Source organism: Panthera onca, chromosome A3 (assembly GCF_046562875.1).
Source record: "Panthera onca isolate mPanOnc1 chromosome A3, mPanOnc1 haplotype 2, whole genome shotgun sequence".
NCBI lineage: Eukaryota > Metazoa > Chordata > Mammalia > Carnivora > Felidae > Panthera > Panthera onca.
The window spans coordinates 73,892,182-73,918,557 of record NC_138341.1 but is presented as its reverse complement, the minus strand read 5'-3'; the positions used below and the strand labels follow the sequence as shown (position 1 = coordinate 73,918,557).

At 44.2% G+C, this 26,376-nt stretch overlaps 1 protein-coding gene and 1 pseudogene across 4 annotated transcripts in view; both read right to left on the bottom strand.

The window, feature by feature from the left end:
* Positions 1-26,376, bottom strand: part of LOC132661716 (guanine nucleotide-binding protein G(I)/G(S)/G(O) subunit gamma-10 pseudogene) — a 108,806-nt pseudogene that overhangs the window by 70,225 nt on the left and 12,205 nt on the right. The gene's annotated exons all lie outside the window — the stretch shown is intronic.
* MCFD2 (multiple coagulation factor deficiency 2, ER cargo receptor complex subunit) overlaps positions 4,118-26,376 on the bottom strand; it is a 34,486-nt gene continuing 12,227 nt past the window's right edge. The window contains exons 1-4 of one of the 3 annotated variants that reach the window (XM_060606658.2): positions 13,904-14,065; positions 7,956-8,116; positions 7,005-7,164; positions 4,118-5,604 (exon numbers count right to left, since the gene is read on the bottom strand). In XM_060606658.2, the coding sequence (XP_060462641.1) occupies positions 5,473-5,604; positions 7,005-7,164; positions 7,956-8,116; positions 13,904-14,050 (600 nt within the window). In that variant the 5' untranslated portion in view covers positions 14,051-14,065 and the 3' untranslated portion in view covers positions 4,118-5,472. Of the gene's footprint in view, positions 5,605-7,004; positions 7,165-7,955; positions 8,117-13,857; positions 14,066-26,376 lie in introns of those variants that run through there. The other 2 variants (XM_060606674.3, XM_078444433.1) reach the window with 2 other exon arrangements.

Sequence of the window (26,376 nt, the reverse complement as noted above, 5' to 3'; positions counted from 1 at the left end):
TCCGTGTCAGACTCTGTGCTAACAACTCAAAGCCTGGAACCTGCTTCAGATTCTGTGTCTCCCTCTCTCTCTCTGCCCCTCCCCTGCTCATGCTCTGTTCCTCTCCCTCTCAAAAATAAATAAAACATTAAAAAAAAAAAAAAAAAGAACATTATTGGGCCTCTTCTTTCTGGCTTCCATGGTTTCTGATGAGAAATATACCATCATTCAAGTTGTTTTCCATTATAGGTAAGCTATTGTTTCTCTCTTGCTGCTTCTGAGATTTTTTTTCTTCTTTGTCTCTAGTTTTCATAAGTTTGACTAGGATAAGTCTTGGTAGGTTTCTTTGGGCTTATTCTCTTGGAGGTTTGTTCAGCTCATGCATCTACAGATTCATGTCTTTTGTCAAATTTACAAAGTTTTCAGCTGTTATTTCTCTGAGTACTTCTTTAGCTCCAACCTCTTTCCTCTTCTGGGGCTCTGATGACAGGAAGAACATTAGGTCTTTTGTTATGGTCCCACATGTCCCTGAAGTCCATACAATTTTTTTTTTTTTGAGTCTTTTTTTTAGTGGGTTGGTCAGATTAGGTAACATCGACTGTTCTATCTTCCAGTTTACTGATTCTTTCCTCTGTGCCTTTCATTCTGCTGTTAAGGTTTTTATTATGGTTATATTTTTTTTAGTTCTCAAATTCCATTTGGCTACTCTTTATATCTTCTATTTCCTTGCTGATACTTGTTTTTATTTTTCCATTGGTTTCTAGTTCCTAATTGTTTTCTGAAGTGTTTGTATCATGGCTGCTTTAACACCCTTGTCAGATCATTCTAAAACCTGTTATGAAGGGCACCTGGGTGGCTCAGTCGGTTAAGCGGCTGAATCTTGATCTTGGCTCAGGTCATGATCTCACAGTTTGTGAGTTTGGCCCTGCGTTAGGCACTGCACTGACAGTGTGGAGCTTGCTTGGGGTTCTCTCTCTCTCTCTCTCTCTCTCTCTCTTTCTCTCTCTCTCTCTCTCCTCTCTCTCTCTCTCTCTCCTCTCTCTCTCTTTCTCTCTCTGCCCCTCCCCACTCACTCTCTAAATAAATAAATAAACTTTAAAAAAAAAACCTGTTATGGGTGCTGACATCTTTTCTCCTTCAGTTTGAGATCTCAGTTCTTGGTATAATGAGTGATTTTTGACTGACACCTGGACATTTTTGTATTATATAATGAGACTGGACTTTATTTAAACCTGTTTTAACTGATTTTCCATGATACCCCTGTGGCAGGGGAAGGACAGGTGCTGCCTCCTTCCTAACAGGTGGAGAAGTCTACTCCCTACTCAGCCTCCATCAATACCCAAGGCCAGCAGCTCCTCCTTACTGCTGGACGTGGTTGGAGTTTGGATTCCCCACACGGTCTCTCCAGACACTGTGGTGGAGGTGACATTGTTATCCCTGGGTGGTGAAAGCCCTGACCCTTCACCAGGCCTCCTCCGACACACCCCACAGAAAGGGGGCGGGGAGTCTCACTCCAGCCAGTTGGGAGTTCCTGGGGATGGAACTCCAGGTTTCCTGGGGTTCTCCACTGACCCTGTGGGCAAGAACGGGGCCTTGTTACTGTCCAGGGATTGGGAGGAATGGAAGTCTCAGCTCCTTACTTGGCATCGTCTGGCATCACCTCAAATACAGGAAGGAGGATAGCACCTCATTACAGCATGGCAAGGATGGAGGCCTAGGCTCCCCACTCAGTCTCTGCTGGCAGGGCCACAATTTTCCCTGTAGTGTTTGGCTGGAATAGAGAAGCTATTGTCTAAAAGTTTCCTGCCTTGTTAGATTGCCCTTTTCTTCATTCTCTGGCTAGAGAGAGCAGGTTTTTGTTGGGGCTTTTTTATGTGTGCTCCTTTTGGCATTTCTGGGTTGCTGGCTTCCTTAGCTCCAAGTCTGGATAGATCTGGTGAAAACAAATAAACAAACAAACAAACAAAAAACCACAAAACGCACGTAAGACAGAACTCACCACCATGTTGTTGCTTACATCCCAGTGTCCCTAACCAGTCTGCTTTCTTCCCTCCACCTTTCAGACTCTTCTTATGTTTGTTTTACAAATAATTTTCCAGGGTTTTGTTGTACTTCGTTAGAGAATAGAAGTGTATCTACTGCATCTTCTCAAAAGGCAGAGGTCCTGGGTTTTTTGGTTTTTTTGTTTCTTGTTTTTAACATCCAAAAGTTCAGACAGAATGTTCATAGTTTCTGCTACTAATTCCCTAGTTGAAATGTTAGATTGGTTGGGTCCTTGATAAAATGGATTTCCCCTTGAGGTAGAGATGTGACTTAGCTCTTGTTTTTATTGGGGATGCTATGTAAGAATATTTCTGTGTCCTCTGATGATAACACCTTCAGGGGAAGTCTGGAATATGACACAAAGCCTTTTTTTTCTCCTCTCTAGAAGGTACTGAAGTCCAAAATCTAGATCAGAGAGGTTACATGGCAAACACACAATAAACACTCAATGAATGAATCAACAAATGAACAAACTCAGGATTGACCAAAAATTAAAAGCACTGATGTCTCATCACTTTGTACTTAGGGACTTGTTGGGTTATGCTATGCGTCTAGCTAAAGTGAATAGGCTCTTCATATGCAATTGAGATGAAGTATGAATTAGTACAACTCTTCTGGATAGAAATTTAGCAATACTTACTAAGGCTCAGTAAGTAAGCCTTACTTCTTTGCAGGTTCAAACCTCAGTAATCCACTTTCCTCAAGAAGTAAGAGTATAAAAAAGATTTGTGTACACAGATACCACAACGTAATTGTCAACACCACATAACAGAACACCCTAACTTGTAGTTCCTCAACAGATGGATTGACATCCATGATCTATCCGTTCAGTGGAATAGAGAACATCTTTTGACCCCTGTTCCAGAGGAGTCATCAATCCCTTTTTAGCCCCTCCAACTCCTGCAATGCAATAGGGGCCCAGGCTCTCTAGCCAGACTGAGGAACAGGTGACTGAGTATTAAGTATCTACTTTGTGTAGTGTCAGGCACTTACTAGATGCTTTCTACATTTGCCCTCATTTTGTTAATCCTCTTCTCCTTTCTGTAGGTAAGTTTTATTGTAGTAATTTTTTAGATGAGAAACTAAATTTCAAGTTCGCAGCTGAAGAGAGCAGGCCTACGATTCTGACTCGACTGCCTGAGTCCAAAGCTTATGCTCATATAAGGCTGCCTCTCTTGGATAGATTTATCCCCATTTTAGAGATAAGGAAACTGAGGTGCAGAGATGTTCCTGATACATTCTGAAAAATCCTTCAAGTGTGTTATGAGAAGGCTAGAAGAGAGGAGGTATGCAAGAATGTCACTGTGTCCCTAGTATCACAGGTCCCTCTCCCACCAGGGACATTTGCTAAACAGGACCACAAAGGCTAGCACGAAATAGTTACAAAGGGAAGTCAGCTGTGAAGGAGGAAGGAGGAAGGAGGAAGGAGGAAGGAGGAAGGAGGAAGGAGGTGTCCGTCTCATCTATTTAATGGGGTGACTCTACCTTGTAAGGATCTGCTTCCTTCCCCCTCCAGCTGCCTCAGTCCCTTCCCAGCAGCCAACAGGATGAGGTTGTTCTGGGAGCCCACCCATTAGATCCATCCAGAGGGGCAGCTCTGGATGAAGAAGAGCCAATGCAACATCCAAAGATCTTCGGGGGGCAGGGGAGAGAGAAGGCAATGGTTAACTTCCTTCCTTCCTTTTCAAATGGCAGAACAAGGTGTCATTCCCAAAATGCCAGGGGAGACTGTGCTTTTTGCTTGGGCCTGGGAGGCTTTCAAAAATGCTACCTAATTAAATTTTCTGGCAAAGAAAAGACAGTCACCAGACTCCAGGAGAAAACAGTTACTTTCCTAAGCTAGACAATGCTGTCATAATCTGAACGTGGCCAGAGAAGAAAGGTCCAAAAAGTGATTTCACTCAGAAGAAGAAATGCATCAAAGCAGAAAGTGACTGATTACTGGGAGTCTACCCCTGCCAAAAGAACAGGGCACAGCCAGGGAGGGTCATAGGACCTGTGATGGAGCAGGCACATGGAAACATCTGTCCTAAATAAACAAAACCTTCACGTGGGAGGAGAAGACCCCTATTGGACAAAAATCAACTGCTCTTCATTTTGTTTCATCAGCTTTATTGGTCATATACCCAGGATTCAATATATAAATCTTTCAAAATAACTAGATATTACAAGAATAGTTTACAATTCAGCTCTGATTGCACAAATACTTGACACAGGAAACCATTTTTTACAAATACATACGTTTTCTTATAAGAATACTTCAATAAAGAAAATAAGTCTCTATGCGTCTTACAGCAAATCTTAGGCAGTTTCTTCCCCTTTCAGCCATCATTTCAGGTTTTTTACCACAGCAAGTCCACCACATCCAATAGACCAAATCACAATCTGCTGCTACTTCTCATTTTCAACTGTTACTGAGATCCGCACTCTTAATTAAGAGTTTTTAGGCTTCTTTTTTTAATCTTTCCTGATCTGAAAGAATTCACATATTTAAACTAGAAGAGGTCATTTAGACACCATGCCTTCTAAATATAGCTTGCAGCAAAATGGGTGCTGGGTGATCTTCTCTCTCCTCACTTAGGCAAGACCAGCTAGTAGCTTTACCCCACTGTGCCAAGCAGGAGGGATAAAGTCCTTGCGTTCCTAATAGTTTCTAAGCAGCAAAAACAAACCCTAGAAATAAGAGTTAAATACAAATATTAAGAAAGCTAAAACATTTGCTAATGATTAGAATAAAGAACACTTTAAATTCAAAGTCTCTCCTAAGACAAAGAAGACATAAAAGAAAGGATGTGGCAGTAGTTTTACAAAATACTGAAAAACGAAAAAATGCTAATCACTTAGGTCAGTTGGGTATCATTCCCAAAGTGCCAGAAGACACAGTATCTTAGACTCTATGGCTAGCTGAATTCAGTATCTGGCATCCTTCTTATGCCTTGTGATAGTCTAATACTCACTTGCCCAGGGTGGGGGCAAGCCATCATTCGGGCCAGGGGAACTTTGTGGAATACTGACCACCTTTACCTAAAGAGACAGAATCCACCAGGAAAACATTTGGCATTTACGCCATTCCCTCACTGTCACTGAAAAGTGTGTCTAGTTGGCAAAGCTTCTCTTACTTTTCCGGTAGCATGAATGCAAACCAAGAGACCAGCAGCATCCTACAGTCAAGTTCCTGAGTACCACACTCCAGCTGTCCAATATTCTTGAAAGGATTCTTTAATCAAGCCCTTGTCCAGTAAGAGATTTAACAGTACTTGGGGACTACAACTATGTCCTGCTTCTCTTCTATTTCTCTTGATTTCTCTTTCTCACCCCAGGGTAACAAATCGCTATAGGTTTTTACCAAAATACTGTTGCAGTTGGAAAGGAGTTATTTCGCATTACCGAAAGTGTTCAATCACATTATGACGGGTCACATTCGCATACAACTAGATGGCCAAACAACGTCTACTGCAGTGATTTTGCAAATTCCGCATAGTCAATGTATCCATCATTGTTTTTGTCATCGTCTCTCAAAACACCATCTATTAGATTAATCAGTTCGGCTTCACTCATTGGTGGTGCCTGTTCATTCGCTTCCTACAAAATACAAATTAGACAACGATGAGTCGCACGTTTTACTGGAAGTGCTTAGCTAAGGTCTAAAATGTCCATGTTCGTGTGTCCAAAAACTCTTTCCATGTAGTATGTGGCTACTTCTAGGAATCTACAAACCATATATCAGATATACAGTCAATTCATAAAAATCCAATTTAGAAATATTTGCCAGTGAAAAAGAAAAATGCAATCAAAGCAGGTCCTTGCTTATTTGTTTTAAAAATTACTTTTCCCTCTTTTCTAATTACAGAAGTAACACATGTTCACTGGAGAAAGCTAGGTCTGGCTTACACAGAATTATGCGGTTCATAATTCCCACAAACCCATTCTAGAGAAAAGCTGAGAGCTCGTGCTCTCTCGAGGGTCATCTCTGGGTGCAGTGTGCCCTTGTAAAGTGCAAACGGTCTGCATTGGACAGAGTCCTGGGGTCAGAACAAGAGGAAGGCACTGCCAACCAGGAGACCATGTTACAGTCTTTGAGACAGAGGTGTTTCCCCTGCTCCGGAGGGAGCTGCAGCAGGGCTCACTGTGCTGAGTGCTATGCTAATGCTGTTCACATTCTGCCAATTCTTCCTTTGCCACCTCTCCCACATGTACCCTTTGCTCTCCTGTCGCTACCACCAGCCTCGCCTTCTGGGACTGCTGAATCCCAGGTCCTCTCCCTGATGCCAAGCTCTCCCCACGTCCATCAGTCTGCCTCCCACGGCAAAGGACCTTCCCGCGACACTGCCACTCATCTGTACAAAGCCATTGTTAGCGCTCCCCACCACCTTCAAAGCAAACCCGAATCTGCTCTCCTGCTAGCCACCAGGAGCACGCTCGCACCACCAGCTCTGCCTGTCCTCCTCTCCACATTATAGACTGAAGTGTGGCAGGGCAGGACAGACACTAGACCTGGACACATCTGGATTTCAGTTCCCTCACCTCTAACATGGGGGTAATAACAGTGCCTGCCCAGGCCACTCCCAGGCTGCTGCAAAGACTAAATGCTCTGTAAACCACTTCATACGGAGCACTGAGTAGTATCACACAAGTCCTCAATTATTACTGAGTCCCTTGATCCCTTGGTTTGCCACCCTTAAATAAAACAGCTTCTCCCCTGCTCCGCATTTTGATGTGGTCTGTCCTTCAGGTGCTGGTTCTCAAGCTCTGGTGTGCAGTAGGAGTCCCTGGAGATTCTGCCTCAGTAGGTCACCCTGTGTGAGAAGCGCCTCCGAATAGGAAAAGAGGCAGAACGGAGTGATGAGCAGACAAAGAAGACACAGCAATACAGTTGTATAAGGACAGCACAGGTCATCAAGACTGAAGACTGAACCTTTGGGGGGGGGGGGGGGCGGAGAGCACTTTCTGAGATGCTGCCCACTGAGCTACCGCAGACCTACCTCCTTATGGACGTGAGTGATGGCTGTGGACAGCTCCAGGCCATCAAGCAAATTATTGCCATCATAATCATGCATTTTGAAATAATGGAGCTGCAGTTCTTGTGGGGACATCTCCGCCTCTGGTTTGTTGATGACACCTTCTAGATGCTCCATGATATGCCTAAAAACCGACAGTCAGACTCAGACCACTTGGCAGCAACCCCGGGATCACACCAAAACGTTAAGAACTGAAAAGTTCAAGATCTTAAGGTTCACTCATTCCAGAAAAACAGAAAGCGTGGCAAAGCACACTCAAGGATGATAGATACAGGCAAGGCCATGAAAGGGGCAGGGAAAAGTCAAACAGTTCACCTGCTAAGCTGGCAAGATTATGGGTGTTTTCCTCTTTATTATTAGAATGCTGTTATAACATCATGGGAGACTAGCAATTAAACACACTTTTTTGAACCAATTCAAGGAAAACAAATTATGTGTGAGCCTAACTGGCCCAGGACAAAAGTTGCAACAAATAATTCAGTGTTAGAATGTGACAGTAAAAAAAGGAAAAGCTCTAGTCAGTCCAGAAACCTTAGTTTTATCCTGGATTCTGTCACCACTACTGTATACACGTGTGTGAGAATATGTGTGTGTGTGTGTGTGTGTGTGTGTGTGTGTGTGCGTGCGTGTGTGCACGCACGCATGAGCATGAATGCAGAGGGGTTGTCTGTATGTCTGTCTGTGGTGAAAGAGAGACAGGATGAATTCAGGCAAGTCATTTATCTCATCTGGGCATCAAGATCCTCCATCTATGAAATGATGATGGAAAAAGACTGCCGGATTTACAGGTGGCTATAAGGAATAAATAATCACTCTTGAAAAACGTCAAGAAGTTGTACAAACAGTAGAAGGGTGGCTACCGACTGCAGCTGCAGGGGGGAGGCTCTAGGACCCCAGCCCTGGCTGGATACGTACTCTTGGTCGTGCACTGTATTCTTATCCAGGCCCACGCTGCCAGGATGGGAGAAGCTGGCCCCAGGCTCCTCAGCCCTGGCACCTGGAGCACAGAAGGCCCAGAGCAGACCACACAGGAAGGGGGTTCTGAGCAGCCGCAGAGATCTCATGGTCGCCGGCACCTGGGAGGTGGGGAACATAGAAGGTGCAGGTGAAAACACCAGAGCTAAGGTTCTTTCAAAACGTGACAGTGTGCTGCTCCTGGAGAAGGAACTCAGTGAAAGGAACGAGGTTGGGGAAGAGAACATGTCCAACTGGACCTAAGGCCAGCTCTGCCACTACAGTGTGGGATGACCTTGGGCACTCCAAGTCCCCATCACTCAAAGAGCGGGTGGGAGGGCTACACGACATTTCCTGAAGCTCCTTCAGAATGCCAAACAACTCAATGAGAGGTTAAAGGGATCTGAAGATTACTCCTGCCTACAAGAAGCTTACCGTCTGGTGAAATACTTCCTATGGAGAGCACTAAAAAGGCAGAAAGCGAGGTGTCCTAAAGAAAAATAAAAAACTGAGAGTTCAGAGGAACAAATTTCCTCTGGGTGAAGGAAGATCAGTGAAGGCTGGGGCCACAGTTTGCTGTGGACGTGCAGGGACTGAAGGACTAAGGCAATGCTGTGAGCAGAGCAGAAGGTCAGACAAGTGGGAAAGAAACTCCAAGTGGTGTAGTCAGGGGGAGCCTAGAGGATATGAAGCAGGCAGAATGGTGGACAATGGGGCACAGAGGTTGACCAGGCTCTATGGGATATGGCTTTGCATGCTAGGCTAAGGAGGCTGAAGTTTCTGGAGAACAGATGGGGAGCCACTGAGGATTTGTGAATGGGAGATGAGATCAGAGCTTGGTTTCAGAGTGGCTCATCCAGCAGCACAATGGGGGCAAGGTATTTGGTGGAGCAAGACCAGAGCTAGGAATGTGGCAGTTGAGGGAAGCGATGAGGCAGGTCAGATCAAGGCCTGCAGTAGGGGACACGGGAAAGAGGACATTAACCCCTGCCTCATCCATCTCCCAGGACTGTGACAGGTAACCCAACCACTGTGAAAGAGCAGCACAAAGGAGAGTTACACAGACGTTAGGATTCCATTAAGTACTCCCGGAGTTTGGCTAGACCTGCAACTATGGTCAATAAGATACAGTCAGCTACACAGTAAGTTCCTGAGGGCAGGAGTGCTTCATTCCCAGGATTCCCCACCAAGGCTCAAGCAGGCCTCTACGATTTGTGAAATTCAAAATCCCAGTCCTTCCGGGGGCTTATAGACCGATCTCAAAAAGGTGAAGGACTGCCATACCAACTAAGGCAATGCTGTGAGCAGAGCAGAAGGTCAGACAAGTGGGAAAGAAACTCCAAGTGGTGAAGTCAGGGGGAGCCTAGAGGATATGAAGCAGGCAGAATGGTGGACAATGGGGCACAGAGGTTGACCAGGCTCTATGGGATATGGCTTTGCATGCTACGCTAGGACCATGTTGGTCCTCCATACCAACACAAGGACTACGTATCCATCTCCCAAAAGGCAGCACAAATTCTGCTGATAACAAAGGCCAGTGATTTCTACTGGGCCAACGGTAGCCACAAGACCAAACCAACAGCAGTAAAGAGAAAGCTTTAGGGTACTGGTCATTCCTTGCATCCATCACACACACAGCTCACTCCAAAGCTTCTGTACCTGGGGCTGGCAAGGAGCTGTGTGGCAGCCCTCTCACCCATCCCAAAAGGTGGGACTCCAGGAGAATACCATCCCCATGACGTTCAGGAAAATTTCCCAAACCCATTTTGCCTATCAGTGGTAACCCCTTCAACAGTTCCTTCCTCAAGGGAACAACAGTCACTGGGGTGTAACTTCCAGGGGGCCAAAACGCAGCATCTAATCTTACAACTGTACAGGGACATCATAATGCAACATCATACTTAACAGTAAGAAATGATTTTTAATATTTAATGAAAAAGAACAGACTGCAAAAGTCTGTGAAAAATAATTTTGTAAAAAAAAGTGTATGTATATTTCATACATAGAACAATGGCTAAAAATGGTTAAAAGATTATTTTCTGAAATAGGAGGTGTGATTTGGATTTTTCTTCTTTTCACTTTTCTCAGTTCCTACTAAGGATTCTAAGGATTCCTAAGGTCTAATGTTCCTACTATAAATATGTTTTTCTTTATAAATGTGTATTTAATGTGACTTACCCCATAATTTTGCTCAAATATGTATGAATGGAATTTAAAAAGGAGGGGGGGGGCCTTCCATTTAATTCTCATCCATAGAAAATAATTCAGGACCAGAAACTACATTTCCAGTTTTACCAAATAAAAGTGTCCAGACCCTGACAAGGCCACTGCCACTGTATCTGGTACCCGAAAACAAGGTCTCAAGTTACTCCCAGCAGTGACTGCCCAGGCCAGAGCAGAACAGCTTGGTCTAACCACGTATCTTAGAGTTCTGAGACAGGAGAGATCAGAGAGGGAAGCCAGTTCCTTCCAAGCCTCTTAGACTCAGGCACAGTAGACATCCCTTTCTCCAGCAAGCCTTCTTCAAATCTGAGTCTGGCTTAGGCGTTCTTCCCATTCACTCCTGAGTGCCTCCCTTCAGAAGGGTCCAGTCTGACAACAGATGTGAATGAGACCTTGAAAACTGCCTGATTACTTGTAAGTGCTCCCTGCTGGACTGAGCTCTATGAGGGCAGGGAGGGAACCACATTCCCAGCAGCAGGCACAGCGCCTGGCACAGGGGCTGATGGTTTCAGCCTGTGTGCCACAGTCCTTAGTGGGCAGTGGGGGGAGGGATTCCCATCTTCACAGATACACTGCCGAGTTTTGATGTCAGTGTAACTGAGCATAAAATTTTTTTTTGGAGATATCTATCATATAGTCGAGTGATCAATGAACCCATAGCATAATTTCTTATAACTATGTGGTTGGAAGCTTAGTATCAAATTGTGTATGTGTGTGGAGGAGAAATAGGTTCTATTTAAATAACACCAAAAAGAAACCAAGGGATAGGTAATACAGTAACTATGGGTCCACATTCTCTCAAGGGAGGCAGAATAAAGGTCAAGAATCAGTTGTTGTGGACATGTCCCACTTTGGTTTGTTGCAGCAGGTTTCTAACAGAACATAACACAAGTCCAATCAATCTACCAAACACTGAGGAGAAACTTTCCCTCAAGTGCTACAGCGAGAACAGAGAATCTGCCACCTAACAAATTAAACTGTCACATTCAAAAAGAAACATAAGCAATCCCCTTTGCCTGAAGAACATGTTGCATCACCCATACTCCAATGATTTAGTTCAAGGCCATGAGCAAACAGGCTGTTAGATAAACCCCAGCAGTTCCCAAGCTCACTGCCTTTTTTGATAAATTATAGAGGCCAGACTCGAAAAAAATCCAAAGGAGAGACTTCTGAAAGAGATTTCAGAACCCAACCCCTGCTTTCAGACATCCTTGACAAGGAGAAGCCTCAGTCCTGGGAGGGAAGTACCAGACCAGGCTCAGTAGCCAGTCTCAGTGTAACAGGGCTCCCCTCACCGCTCCAGCAGCCTCTTCCAGGCTCAGAGCCTTTGCTCCAGTAAAGGTTAATGCTCCAGCAAAGGTTAATGTTCCATTAACCTGTCTGCCCTCTTCCTTCCAGGCCCAGTTCAAATGTCATCTCAGGATTCTTCCAGCCACACCAATCTTTCTCTCCTCTGACCTCAGTCTGCAGCCTCTCACAACATATAGTCACATATTGTTCTTTTCCCTCCCTCTGTGAGGGCCAGGACACTGTCATCTCAGTCTCTCCCTTACTCTACCAATCACAAAGTGCTAAGCTGACTGGAGAACAGCACATCCTCAGGTCTGATTCAGGGCAGTGGGTTTTGGCACCTAGATATGCTATTCCCTATCACAGAAGATCTGGCCTAAGCTGGAAAAATAACCCCTTTGGAGCTCTCCCACCAGGGCCTGCCTGGCCAGCTTGGTCCACCCTCTCCTCCCATTGTGTCATTAGCCCTATCAGCATGTTAAGAGTTTGGAGCCAGCCTTCCTCCTATAAAGATTACAGCAGCTGTTAGCAGGTTTTCTCTCCTGCCAGGGGCCCTCAGTTAAGAATTCAAACTCAGGGGTGCCTGGGTGGCTCAGTCGGTTGACTGTCTGACTTCGGCTGAGGTCATAATCTCGCAGTTCACGGGTTTGAGCCCCACATCGGGCTCTGTGCCGACAGCTCAGAGCCTGGAGCCTGCTTTGGATTCTGTGTCTCCCTCTCTCTGCCCCTCCCCCACTCATGCAGGTGTATGCTTGCTCTTGCGCTCTTTCTCTCTCTGAAATAAGTAAATATTAAAAAAAAGTTCTTTCATTAAAAAAAAAAAAATTCAAACTCAAAAGCAGCCACACTCACTAATATCCAGACATCCTGTACCCAAAGTCAATGCCAGAGAAAAACTCTGAACAGTACTTCCCATTTACCACTGCTATGGTCCTGGACTGAAGGCAAGAATACAGCCAGGTTCCTAGGCCAAAGAAACTGCTACATGGGTTGGAGATTGAGAATTGGTTCTGAAAAGCAGAACATTTAATAACTTGATCCATATGTTTATTTGAGGAGCCCGAGAAGCGGCCAGGCTTCATTATGCATTTAACCAACACACTCCTTACTAACACCTGGTGCCACACAAGGTACTGAGGATAGGACTGTGGCCCAGACAGGTGCCTGTCACACTGATTCCAGCCTGGTGGAAAAGAGAGACTAATAAATAGACCCCTATGGAGTACCGCTGAAACCCTAACCCACACCTGGAGTAACACATGAGGGAGAAAAGGATTTTTTTCAACTAAAGTATAGTACTTCAGGCAGAGAGAAAAGAATGTAACCAACACCTAAGCCTGTAAGAGACTTGGTCCAACCCAGGAACTACAAAAGGTTCAAGAGGGTCGAAGACACAGAGAGGTAGAACTGGATGGAAGCATATGGTTAGCTTGTCTAAATAATTCTGCAGGCTGGCAGGGAACTGAAATCTGCTACTCTGGGATAAGCAGGCCCATTTGATAAGGAGGGTTGTTTGGCCAGGGGCCCTAATCCATTGGAACAGAGTGGGGAAGAGAACTAGAGTAAGGTAAAAACAGAACAGGTCATGAAGGGCCTGTATAAGCTATGTTCAAGAGCTCGAAAGAACAATGAAAATCCACTAAGGACAGAAGGGGAATGGGGGAAGGGATCTGGTGACATTAACAGGTCTGTGTTTTAAGATTATCACTCTGGCTTTCCAGTACAAAACAAACTACAAAGGATCAAAAGACCAGTCAAGATGTTACTGATGTAGTGCAGGGGTGAAATGACGGTGGCCTGAACTAGCTGCAGCAGACAGGCCATGGATCAGGGGCGAAGTGGGAAGTATCTAAGAGACCTGTGATAGATTCGATTGGGTGGGTGAAGGAGTGCCGAGCCGGGGCGGGGATGGGGGTGGGGGGGGCGGTTAGAGTGACGCCCAGGTTTCTGGCTTGGGCACCGGGTGCATGGCGGTGCCATGCCCAGGCAGGGGATTCAAGAGGAAGTGGGCTTCCCCCATCCTCCCACTCGCTTGGCCAGACAGGACCTGTTTGTTGTGACCCCCTCTGGGACACAAGGTACCGGCGGTAGACGAGAGTAACGCCCCCAGCCGGGCCCATCTGGCTTCAAAGCCCCCGGCCGCCTCTGTTCCAGGAGAGTGGCTGTGCTCCCGGCCGCCGGCTAAGCTTCCCGAGGCAGCGCAGAGGCCGAGACCCCTACTCAGGCCGCTCCCGCCTCCCAACCTGAGCCGGAAGCCCCGAGCCCCTGAGAGAAGCGCCAGGATCCCGCCCCACTGCGGACGCCTGAGTGCCGCCCCAAAGACCTCCTTCTCCAGGGTCGAGTCACAGACCTTAGAGGACGAAGCCCGGGCCTCGGCTCCTCCTGGGTTCACTCACCCTCGCTGCACCCAGTTTCCAAGCAGTTTTCCTCAGACGCGAAGCCTCCCAGCATGAGCCTCGCCAGCCCCCGTCCTTGCGACGCTTTTCCTCGCCCTCCCCGCCCCGCCGCGCTGTGCGCATGCGCGCTCCCCTCTGGCCGCCCATTGGCGCCACAGAGTCCCACCCCTGCCCAGCGCGACGCAGTGTGGACCGCTAGGGTGATTCCACGTGTAAAGGGCCCGGGACCAACTAGGGCCTGGCATGCGCAGTTCCTCAGCCAGCCAGCCTTCCCGAGGGCGACAGTCGGCTCTAGCCTAGGTTGGGCCACTTGAGCCTTCTCGCCCGGCAGCTTGCTAGGAATGTAGTCCAGCGTGGGACATAGGATGGCTAATGGGGATGGGGAGGATCCTACAGCTGGCTTCCATTCGGCCTCCACCTTTACAGGTTCCTCGGTTCCTCCACCTGTAGGTTTGGAAGAAAGATCATGGGAATCCTAGTTCCACTTCTCATGAAATGCCTAGAAGACGCTGGAGCCAGCTAGAGATCCTGCGATTCCAAGATTGTCCTACTTCCAGCCTCCACTTACTGCAGTCCACAAACCGCTTAAGCTACAAGACCTATTCAATTGTATACGAGTCCCATCAAGATTTCATGGGCAGCCCAGTTCAAAAACCACCTTACCTGTGCAGTTAGTGAACTCACCTTCTATCTCAATAGAAGACAAAGCACTTCAACCCCCTTCCCCCCACCCCCCACCCAAACAGACCCACAAACAAAAGAAACCATAAGCCCCACATAATCCTGCTCTTACACCTTTCCCCCTATACAATACTATCATTCCATGAATATTTATTGACCAGATGGGTAAATGAGTGTGGGACCGTCATTTTTTTAAATCCCTTCTCCCATTTGTGTTCATAAATATACATAATCATTTTTCATATGAGCCTGGATTCAGAAAGGGAGACACTGGGCAAGAAAGAAAGGGGTTAAGTGAGATGATCCCAGAACCCTCCCTGCACTCTGCTTTAGCAGATCAGTGCCTTGAAAGGTGGCCAAGGTAACTGCCATTGACAGTACCCCATTTCTTCTCCCATCTTCATCTGAGATTAAAATCTGTTAATCCTCTCCCAGAGAAAAATCCCAGGATCCCAAAGTCCCTGAAGAAACCCTATTAGTTCAAGACCCCCTTCTTTCCTTAGTCTGAAGTTTGGGTTACTTTGATCTAGTTCATTCTTCAGCACTGCATCGGTCATCCACCCATTCTTACATTTGCCCATTTATTCATTGATTCAATAACATTTCTTGAGTACTTCCTATGTACTAGACACTGCACTAGGAGCTACTAGATAATACAAATAAGACATAGTCTTGTGTTCTCATTCTATTTAACCAACGCTCCCACTTTTTCTGTGGATCTTAATCTCTATGTCTTTCTCTAGAATTACCAATTGCTCCCTCTCTAATAGACCATTCCCATCATCATATAAGCTTGCCCTCTGGTTTCTATCCCACCATACTGCTGAAACTGCAATCTCCATGCAAATCCAGTGGTCCCTTCTCTGTTCTGTTTTTGCTTGCCCTCTCAGTACTATTTAACATAGTCAACCACTCCCACGTTGAAACACTTTCTTCTCATTTTCTGACATCATGCACTCTTAGCCCTCCTATCTCATTGGCTATTCTTTCTTGAGTTCTTTTCCCTGGCTTCTCATCTCCTGCTCAACCTATAAATATCAAAGTACCCTGGGTACTATCCTGAGTCTCCTCTTTATCTACCCAACTCCTTATGTGATTTCATCTAGTCCTATGATTTTAGGTACCACTTATAAGCAGGTGGCTCCAAATTTTCTCTAACAATGACCTCTCCCTATAATTCCTAATTCCCTAAAAAAATGCATACTTGACGAATGTCTAACTGGCATCTCAAATTTAACTTGGTCTCCCCAAATATTTTCATCCCCAAGCATGCACCTCTCTGTTTTGTTCATTTTAGTGAATATCACTGCCATCCATTTAGTTCTTCAAGCCAAAATTCTAGGAGATATTCTTGTTTTTCCCCTAGCTCCACTGAGGTATAATTGGTATCCATGAAACCATCATCTGCTACCTGTACTTCTGTGAGAGCTTCCTAACTGACCTCCCTGCACCCATTATTGCCCCCATTCTAGTCCATGAATGAGAGCACACATTTATTTAAGCCATTTATAGGTGAATGTGCTGTAACTTGTAGTTGAACCAATTCTTAACAGGCAAATAATTTGGTACCAGAAGTAGTACACTAAAAACAGACACTAATGTGGAATTAGCTATATGAAGGTTAAGGTATAGCCGGTGGTGAAGACTCCATTCCAAATTGGAAAGTTGGTGAGCAACTTGTTAAGCAGTAGTGAAACTGTCAAATTGCTGTCACTTGCTGGACCAACCAAAGTTGTATTGTAGGAGAAATCTCAGGATCAATATAAAACATTAGTGGTGTTGCCTTTTTTTTTTTTTTTTTTTTTTTTTTTTTTTTTTTTTTTTTAGTAGCTTTCAGCAAGTGAGTGACAAATCTAGATTAGAGATACCTGATTTGAAAGCAGAGATTAAAAATAAGGCCTTGGTAAGGGCGGAATTCCTTACCTGCAGTTTACAACCTAAACTGACCTAGTCCCACAACTTGGAGTCTCACTAGCTTGAAATAAATAATTTTCTTTGTATACCCAGCACAAATGGAAGCAGGGAAGAGGCAGCTTTATCAGGAGAGAAGATTGAGGCCCAAGGTAGCAAAAATGGACTATAGGTGGCATCTCTGCCTGCAACTGTTGTTTTGAATTGCCTTAACTGTAATTGAGCACACAAAAAGCAGCCCCTAGAAGACTTAAATATTCTGATACTTGGTTTGCTTGTTTTGCAAAATTAAGCACTCGAGGTATACACAAGAAACTAACAAAAGAGAACAGAGGTGAGAATATGACCTTAATTATTATTACTATTATTATTTTTGAGAGAAAGAGACAGAGCGCAAGTGGGGTAGGGGCAGAAAGAGAGGGAGACACAGAATCCAAAGCAGGCTCCAGGCTCCAAGCTGTCAGCACAGAGCCTGTTTGGGGCTCAAACTTACAAACCACAAGATCATGACCTGAGCCAAAGTTGGGTGCTTAACCTACTGAGCCACCTAGGTGCCCCAATAAGACCTTAATTTATTTCTTTTTGTAATTTTTTTAATCAAGAAAAATGTTACCTATTTGGAAAATTTTTTTTAAGTTTATTTATTTATTTTGAGAGAGAGAGAGCACACAAGCAAGGGAGGGTCAGATAGAGGGAGAGAGAAGATCCCAAGCAGGCTTTCCACTGTCAGCCCAGAGCCTGATGCAGGGTTCCATGGGGGGCTGGATCTCATGAACCATGAGATCACGAACTGAGCTGAAATCAAGAGTTGAACCCTTAACTGACTAAGCCACCCAGGCACCCCATGGGAAAATATTTTTAAAATCTTTAATTAGAAAACCATTTAAAGACCCCGTAGATAAGTTATTCGATTGTTATTACTCATGCATGGAATTGACCAGAAGCCTAACAGATGATTGAGGGAATCACTTATGTCCTTAAAATCTGAAGCCTGGTCAACATCAGTCTGTTACTGTTTAACACTTAGGGCAATTCCTGGACTCCTGAATCCCCTCCAACAGGAAGTGGGATACAAACACTGGCATTCTACACAACCAGGGCACAGAACAAGTGAGGGGCTGGTAGATTCCCCAGTCAAAAACTTAACATACTGCCACAGAGGAGATCCCTTACTATATATGTCCAGCAGGATTGGATGTGGTTTACTATGGGGGTATATTATGCTTTGCATGCTTTTTTTTTTTCTAAAAGGAAGTTTCATTGTATCTTCACACTGTGCACTGAAAGTGTTTGTATACATTTTATTGTTGTACAGCTATAGACGAAAGACACACTCCTATTGTCCTTTACTTACAAACACAATGCCTCTGACATCAGATGTGTGGATTTTCTCCCCACACCAAGCAATTCTCTGCAACACCAGCTGAGTGTACTACAATGCTATTCAATTCTGACACAAACTGGAGTTAGTAGTCTAAGGGCTCAATCCCATGAGACTGCCCCCCCCCCTTCAGATGACTATCACAAGTAGTAGGTGCCCAGGTTACCCACAATTTCTGCCCGACTTGGCTAAAAATTGGTGGTTCCCATGACCCCCTTCTTGGATTTGATCATTTGGTAGAATAGCTCCCAGAACTCAGGGAAATGCTTACTGAGGTCTGCCAGTTTATTACGTAATAAAAGACACAGTTGAAAATAGCCAAATTTGGAAATACAGAGGATGAGGTCTGGAAGGGTCCCAATTGCAGGAGCTTGGGGTCCTGCAGAGTGGGGGTGCACCACCCTCCCAACACATGGTTGTGTTCACCAACCCAGAAGCTCTCCAAATCCTGTGCTATTGGGATTTTTATGGAGGCTTCCTGACATAAGCATGACTGATTATTAGATCAATCTCCAGTCCCTCTCTCTTTCCTGGAGGATGGGGAATCAGGCTGCAAGTTCCAAGCTTCTAATCATGGCTTGGTCTTTCTGATGACCAACCTCCACTCAGAAGCCATCCAGGACCCTAACAAGAGTCATCTCATTACCACAAAAGACACTCCTATCGCCCAGGAAATTCCAAGGGATTTAAGAACTGTGTCAGAAACCAGGGTCAGGAGTCAGGGTCAAAGATCAAATACTAGAACAAAAGATGTTCCTACTGTTCTTATCACTTGGGAAATTAGAAAGGTTTTAGGAGCTCTGTGCCAGGAACCAGCAGTAGAGACCACTACATGTATTTTCTATTATTTCACAACAGTATATACAAAGGAAAGTACACATATAGAAAAGCATACAGCTCCATAAATTTTCAGAAATTGAACACACCCATATAACTATCACCCATATCGAGAAACAGAACATTACCAACATCCTGGGAGTCCCCCCTGTGCTCCCTCCCAAGTACCACTCTCTCCCCAAAAGGTAACTGCTATCCTGACTTCTAATAGCACAGAGACATTTTACCTGTTTTTGTATTTTCTATAAATGGAATCACACAATACACACTCTTTTGTCTCTGGCTTCTTTGACTCAACATTATTTTGAGATTCACCTACAGTGTGTGTAGTTTTAGACCATTCTCATTTCTGTATGATATTCTACTCTCTGTGCACATCTAGGTAGTTCCCAGTTTGAAACTATTGTAAACAATGCTGCATTGAATGTTGTAGAACATTTCTTTTGTTGCACATCTGTTTGCATCTCCATCAGGTATTTACCTGGGAATAGAACCACTGGCTTATAGGGAACACAGATATTCAGCTTTACAATATACTGCCAAAGTTTTCCCAGGTGGCTGTGACCATGGATACACCAGCAAGAGCATGTGACATTCTGTTTTTCCCCATTCTCCCAACACTTGGTACTATCATTTTCATTTTTGCAGAGAACTTTAACCTTTAGTTTAAGTCGGAAGGCCACAAGAAACCCCATCTGGACCTGGAAGAGGGGCCTGTACACAGAGTACCTGGACTCCATGCTGTCTGTAGGAGCTGGCTGACATTTTAGGATTACCTCCTTTATGGAGGAGTGAGAACATTCCATGCAAAATGTGTATATGGGAAAGAGGGGTGTGTGGGGGTTATAGGTAACCAAAGAGCTGCACCATGTTGACTCCAGTGAGTTAGACTGGGTGGTGGCCCAGTTTCAATTTTCCACCCTCTTGCTTTTGTCTATCCCCATAATAAAGACTAAAAAACATTAAACACTCACTTTTCCATCTTTTTTGCAGCTACATGACCACATGACACAGTTCTGGCCAATGAGACACGGGGGAACTTGGGAAATCTGCATTTCTAATCACAGATCTAAGTGACTGGTACCAACCTTTCCCCATCTTCCAGCTCCAAGTGGGGATGTACCACCTCAGCAGTAATCCTCAACCATGAAGGCAAGTCAGGGAGAATTTCAGAAAGGCTACTCCCATGCTTTGGAGCTGCTGAACCAGCACAAGCAGCTGCCTGCCTCCAAATATTCTGTTATGTGGGGAGAACTCCTGTTTAAGCTATTCTATGACAGTCAATTGCATTTCTAAGTGATACTGAATTGATCAAAGTGAGGTCACCGAGGGCTCAGGAAGCAGTTAGTGTGGAATGCTGGACAGCAGCCAGATTGCAGTGCATGATGAGCACCTGGTAGGTAAGCACCAGGTACAGCAAATATGGGCAAATCTTCCAAGCACTGCTATAAAGGGAATGGAAAGTAGCTAGAGAGGACACAGGATCCAGGAAGGGTGGTCGTTAAGATGGAGTGCCATGTGCATGTCTACATCGTTTTTGGAAAGAAGCCAGCAAAGATGAGACTGTAGAGCCAGCAGAGTGGAAAAAATTGAAAGGGTAAGGTTACTGAGGAGGCAGGAGAGAGTGGATCCAAAGCCCAGATGGGGACGAGCCTGAAATTTGGGAGGCATGGCTATTTTCTGAAAAAGCCGTGGTTGGAGGAGGGGCAGGGAGACTGAGCGGGTCAAAGTTTGAAATCATTATGGTGTAACTGGGAAAGCAGACTGACTAGGAAAAACAGAGGCTTTCTGGTCTGAGTTGAAGGTCTAGGTGAAATTGGAAGTTGTTCATTTATGATGGTATAATGGTACAGTCTTCATTATTATTTGATTATATACAATTGGTAATGTATGTTTCTTGAATTTTAACTTAAACATTTTCTTGCATGTGGCCAGAAAAAGTTAGAACATAAAGTTGTCTCATAAAACATTCAATTCCTCTCTCTCTCATTCACCAGCTTTTCCTTCTTGGGCTAGCTGCCATTTGTGACCAAACCAGGGCTGAGTGAGTGAAGGACTAGAAAGTGGTAGGGGGATAAGGACGTTCCTACCTGACATGTATAGTAAGTTGGTTCTTCCCCCACTTTCTCCATTTGATATGGATTCACTCAGAATGCTTTTGTGTGGCTTCCCATCTGAAGCCCTCACTATGGTTCCCTTGACGCCTTTCAAAAAGCTGCTGGTCCTCTCTCATTATCTGTTTTCCCTAGCACTCCAACAGATATCCTTTTGGGCAGGATCCCTTTAAAGATGATCCCAAGCTGGTTCAATGGCTCATGGTTTGGGTTGGGTTTGACAAGAGCCTGGGGCAGAGTCCCTACTTCCCCCAGGTGTTTTCCAGGAGATGGCAAGCCCCTGGGAGCCCAGTATGGGCCCTGAACAATGAGAAGCAATACTGAGGGTGATGTCTAGGTCCTAAGAGCATCCTTAAAGAGTCTCTCAGTCCCCAGCATGGTTCAGTGAAAGGAGACAAAAATTCCCAAGCCCTCCAAGGGGCTGGGTGTGATAGCAAGGCAAACCAGGTGAGAGCTGGGGGCTGGGAAGAGAAGAATGCAAAGTACATCTTCCTCAACAATAAGAAGCCAGGGCAGGACTTCTGACATTAGTGGCCCATGCAGAAAGCACAGGGGGTGACTGTCCTGGGCACAGCTGCCTTCAGAACCATTCCTTACTCTTCCACTATTGTGTTTTGCATCACAAGGGGGCTAGCCCCAGTGAATAGCATTTCCTAGCCTCCCCTGTCAGCCGCCTTCCTGCTGGTTCAGCTAATAGAGGATACCAGCAAGGGATCAGAGGATGGAAGGGAGAAAGAAGCTGCTTCCACTGGCAATAAGCCCCCAGTGACCTCACCTTATAAATTCAGTTCACATTTGAAACCAGTGACTTTTACGAATTCCAGGTACTCAGATTCCCTAGGTACTCAAATCCACCTAGATTCCCCTAATTCCCAAGGTCCCGTATGTTCTTAGTCATTGCCTTAACTTTCTCATAAGGGACATGACTGTTGTAATATGGGTTCTTTCTCTGTTGTAATATGCGTTCCCACAGTATCAGACACTGTATCTGGATTTTAGCTGCTTATGTTCAGGAGCTCTAAGACAAAAGAGACTTTTTAAAGACACTCCCACAGGCTCTGACTGTGGTTTGAGCTAAGAATTTAAAATTCTGGGTTTGGGATTTTTTTTTTAACTTTTTAAAAAGGTCTTTTAGGCTGAAAGCCACCAGAACGAGCCAGCCAGCCTATCTTATGTTCTTCACGTTCCTCATTCCTTCACAATGACCCGTCACTGTTCCCAAGGAGCATGAGTACCTCGGAGAGTACATGCAAAAACATTCCAGGGGGTGCTCAGGCAATTTTAGAGATTACTTTCAGGTCCTCCCTTTTTAGATGCACTCTTTGCTAAAACTGACCTGCCTGACAAGGACTTGCCTTAGAACATGAAGCCACTTCTGTTTTCCAGCCTCCCCTTTAGCAATCATTCTCCCTCCCCCACTTTATTTATTATGTATTTATGCATTTACTTTTTATTTAGTGATTCATCACTTACATATAACACCCAGTGCTCATCTTAACAAGTGCCCTCCTTCTCCCTACCCAACTTTAAACAACTCTGCCCTACATCTTACCAAGATGCATTGTCCCAGGATACACAAAGCTCAAGATAACCACAAAAGGGGCAATTCAAACTATTGATGCCAGTAAAAGCTGCTTTTATCAAGACACAAACTTCATATATCTCCTTCTCTTCTTATTTCTGATAAGAGTGAAACACAGTGGAATTTTGGTTTCTATTGGATGTTCTGAATTCAGCCATACTGTACATGGGGGTGGTGGAAATGATGTCCATCTAGATTTAATGACCCCTGACCATTATCAAAGAACTCACGACTTTGGTGAAAAATCCCACAACTGTTGATCTCTTAAACTTCTAAATAGATATACTTTCCCCTCTAATAAGTCAAACACATTAGCATTTCTTAATATCTCTTTATTTCCTCTCCTCCCCCATTATGTTGTTTGTGTTTGGAATTTCTGACATTAGTTCTTCTGGATAAACATTTTCAATCTTAGACTTTTCAAAAACAATTTTTTTAATGTTTATTTATTTTTCAGAGAGAGAGAGACAGAGTGAGAGTGGGGGAGGAGCAGAGAAAGAGGGAGACACAGAATCCGAAGCAGGCTCCAGGCTCTGAGCTGTCAGCACAGAGTCTGACATGGAGCTCGAACTCACAAACCGTGAGATCATGACCTGAGCTGAAGTCGGATGCTTAACCCACTGAGCCACCCAGGCGCCCCAACATTTTCAATCTTAGACTTTTTTTTTAACAGCAGTAGATTTATCAAAATAGTAGATTGCCCTGACATCCCATATCTCTTAAAGGTTTTCCTCGATTTGTTTCTCTTACTTGCATATTTCTTTTAAAGGCATTTTCAATTGTGGATTTTTATGTGGCAAACATCTGAGACCTTGTATGCCTGAGTGCATTTTTATTACTCTCTCTCATTGAAATGAAAATTTGGCTGTGTATAAAGTTTAAGGTTCACGGTTCTTTTCCTTCAGTAAACAAATAAATACATGATAAGAAAAACTGTATGATCATCTAAAAAGAAGGGGGAAAAGGTAATCGATACCCATTCATGATAAACAACAACAACAACAACAACAACAACAACAACAACACAAAACTTTCAATAAATTAAGAATAGAAGGACAGTCTCTCAATCTGATAAAGGGCATCTATTCAAACCCCTCAGTTAATGTTTTTATAGTGGAAGACTGAGTGTTCTTCCCCTAACATCAGGAACAAAGCAAAGATGTCCACCTTTGAATCTCTATCCACCATTACACTAGAGTGCCAAGCCACTGTGGGAAAAGATACCCAAGGCATACAGATTGGAAAGGAAAAAGTGAAACAGTCCTTGTTTGCAGACAACGTGATCATGCACATTGAAAATCCTAAACAATCTATAAAAAAGCCACTAGAATTAAGTGAATTTAGCAAGGCCACAGGTTACAGGTCAATATATGATAAATAATCAATGGTATTTCCATATATTAGCAATGAATACATGGAAAACGTAATTTTAAAAATATCATTAAAATAGGATCCCAAAACATAAGACACTTACTGATGTCTTTAATTATTTAAGTACACTTTTTTTTAAATAGTCTGGGAATTTTATCAATTGAAGTTATTGTGGTCCAGTCCTGCTGCGAGGTCTTTTCATCTGACTCTGTTAAAGTGTAACTCAGAGACATTTAGTTACCTGCAAGCAAATGGTTTGTTTGTTTGTTTGTTTGTTTGTTTGTTTATGAGAAAGAGAGCCCACATGCATAATAGCCAAGCAGGGAAGGGACAGAAGGAGAAGGAGACAGAGAATCTTAAGCAGGCTCCATGCCCAGTGTGAAGCCTGCAGGGCTCAGTCTCACAGCCCTGAGATCATGACCTGAGCCAAAATCAAGAGTCAGATGCTTAACTGACTGAGATACCCAGGCACCCCTATACTCACTTATTTTAAAGAGAATAGTCATTAGACTGTTAACAAGAAAGGATTTCAAAAAGGGAGGAAAAAAACCTGATGACACTCTGGGAACAGTAAGTGTGTAGATTTTGGTTTGATTTTTGGTGAGGAAGGTGCACAGATCAGCAGGTACCTGACAGAGTCTAGCCTGTGACATGTGCTCTTGAATAAGCTGTCTAAAAAAGCAAAAGAAACAGTTTTAGCTACTGACAGATTCCTCCGATAAGTTGAAGATTTTAATTGTGGAATATTCATGCCAGGCTGACACCGTTAGATCAGGTCTGTACCATTTTCCTCCTTAGAATTTCTTATCTCTCATTCATGGTGATTATATCCTCCTGCATTTTCTAATTTTAGGTGATGAGCTCATCTTCGGTGGGGCTTTGTATCTGGGAATGCTGCATGGCCGAGATGGAGGTATGTTCCTTCACAGAGATTTTATGTTTGCTTCTGTCTGCTTAGTATCCATTTTTAAGTTAATTTTTCAACTTGCAGGCCCCCAGTGTCCATAGGTAGTATAAGATTGAACTCTAGACCTGAATAAGAGAAGACTGAAATGATAACTTCTTAGGAGAGTATTTTTTCCCCAATCAAGAAGCTAGGCCAAGAGATACAACTTCACTGTTTCTCTGTGCATCTCTGAACATTTCATTTTTGGTTCATACTTTCACCAAGGTACAGCCCTTTGAGAGTCCTAGTTTTATGTAGAAGTGTCAAGTCTATCTCTTTACTTTTGTTAATCCAAGGTCCCTTCTCTTGTTGCTATGGGTACATTAAAAAATGCCTAGGTTCCTGAGACCTGTAAACCCCCAGGGGGGGCTCCACATCAGCTCAGCCAACATTCCCTCTCCCCTGCCCCTTAATTGAGTTCCCTCTTAATTGCTGACCACTGAGAATTTTCCCTAATTTCTGTGAGCTTAGCTCTCCAATCAACTGAAAGCTTCATTTATTTTAGCATGATTTCAAGATGTTTTCAAAGAGAGAGAACATGTATGGAATATATTCATATATAAATATAATATGAATGGTAGGAAAAGGCAATTCACAAATCCATTCCTGACTTATTTCCCACCTTCCCCTAAAGCCCCCACCATTATGCTTTGTTCTTCCCTAAGCAACATTAATAATTGTTTTCCCTTCTCTACTCAACATCTAACCATAGTTTTAGTAACAATAAATGAAGGGATGGATGAGTGAATCAATCAGTTAATCAACTTTATAAGAACAGTAAGCTTTTCAAATTTTATTTTTCACAGTGACACCTACTGACTATGCCTGGAATTCTTATCAGTATGAACATACTGAAGATTGAAATAACAGAAATATTGAAAAAAAGCGAAGAGGCAAGAGACACTTCTAAAATGTATTAAGTTAAGGGATGCCTGGATGGCTCAGTCAGTTAAGCATCTGACTCGATTTCGGCTCAGGTCACAATATCATGGTTGGGGAGATCAAGCCCTACATCGAGCTCTGCACTGACAGCTTGGAAACTGCTTGGGATTCTCTCTCTCCCATTCTCTCTCTGCCCCTCCTGATCTCTCTCCTTCTCTCTCTCCAAATAAACTTTAAAAAATTTTTAAAAATTAAAATGTACCAAGTTGAGAATTGCACCTTTTTTTTTTAATGTTTATTTTTTATTTTTGATACAGAGAGAGACAGAGCATGAATGGGGGAGGGTCAGAGAGAGGGAGACACAGAATCTGAAACAGGCTCCAGGCTCTGAGCTGTCAGCACAGAGCCCGACACGGGGCTCGAACTCACGGACCGTGAGATCATGACCTGAGCCGAAGTCGGATGCTTAACCGACTGAGCCACCCAGGCGCCCCAGAGAATTGCACCTTTTTAAAACAAAGCCTTGCAGAGGGCATCTGGGTGTCTCAGTCGGTTAAGTGTCTGACTTCGGCTCAGGTCATAATCTCATGGTTCATGGGTTCAAGCCCCGCATTGGGCTCTGTGCTGACAGCTGAGAACCTGGAGCCTCCTTCGGATTCTGTGTCTCCCTCTCTCTCTGCCCCTTCCCTGTTCATGCTCTGTCTCTCAAAAATAAATGAACATTAAAAATTAAAAAAAAAAAGCCTTGCAGGAATTGAATACTGAAAG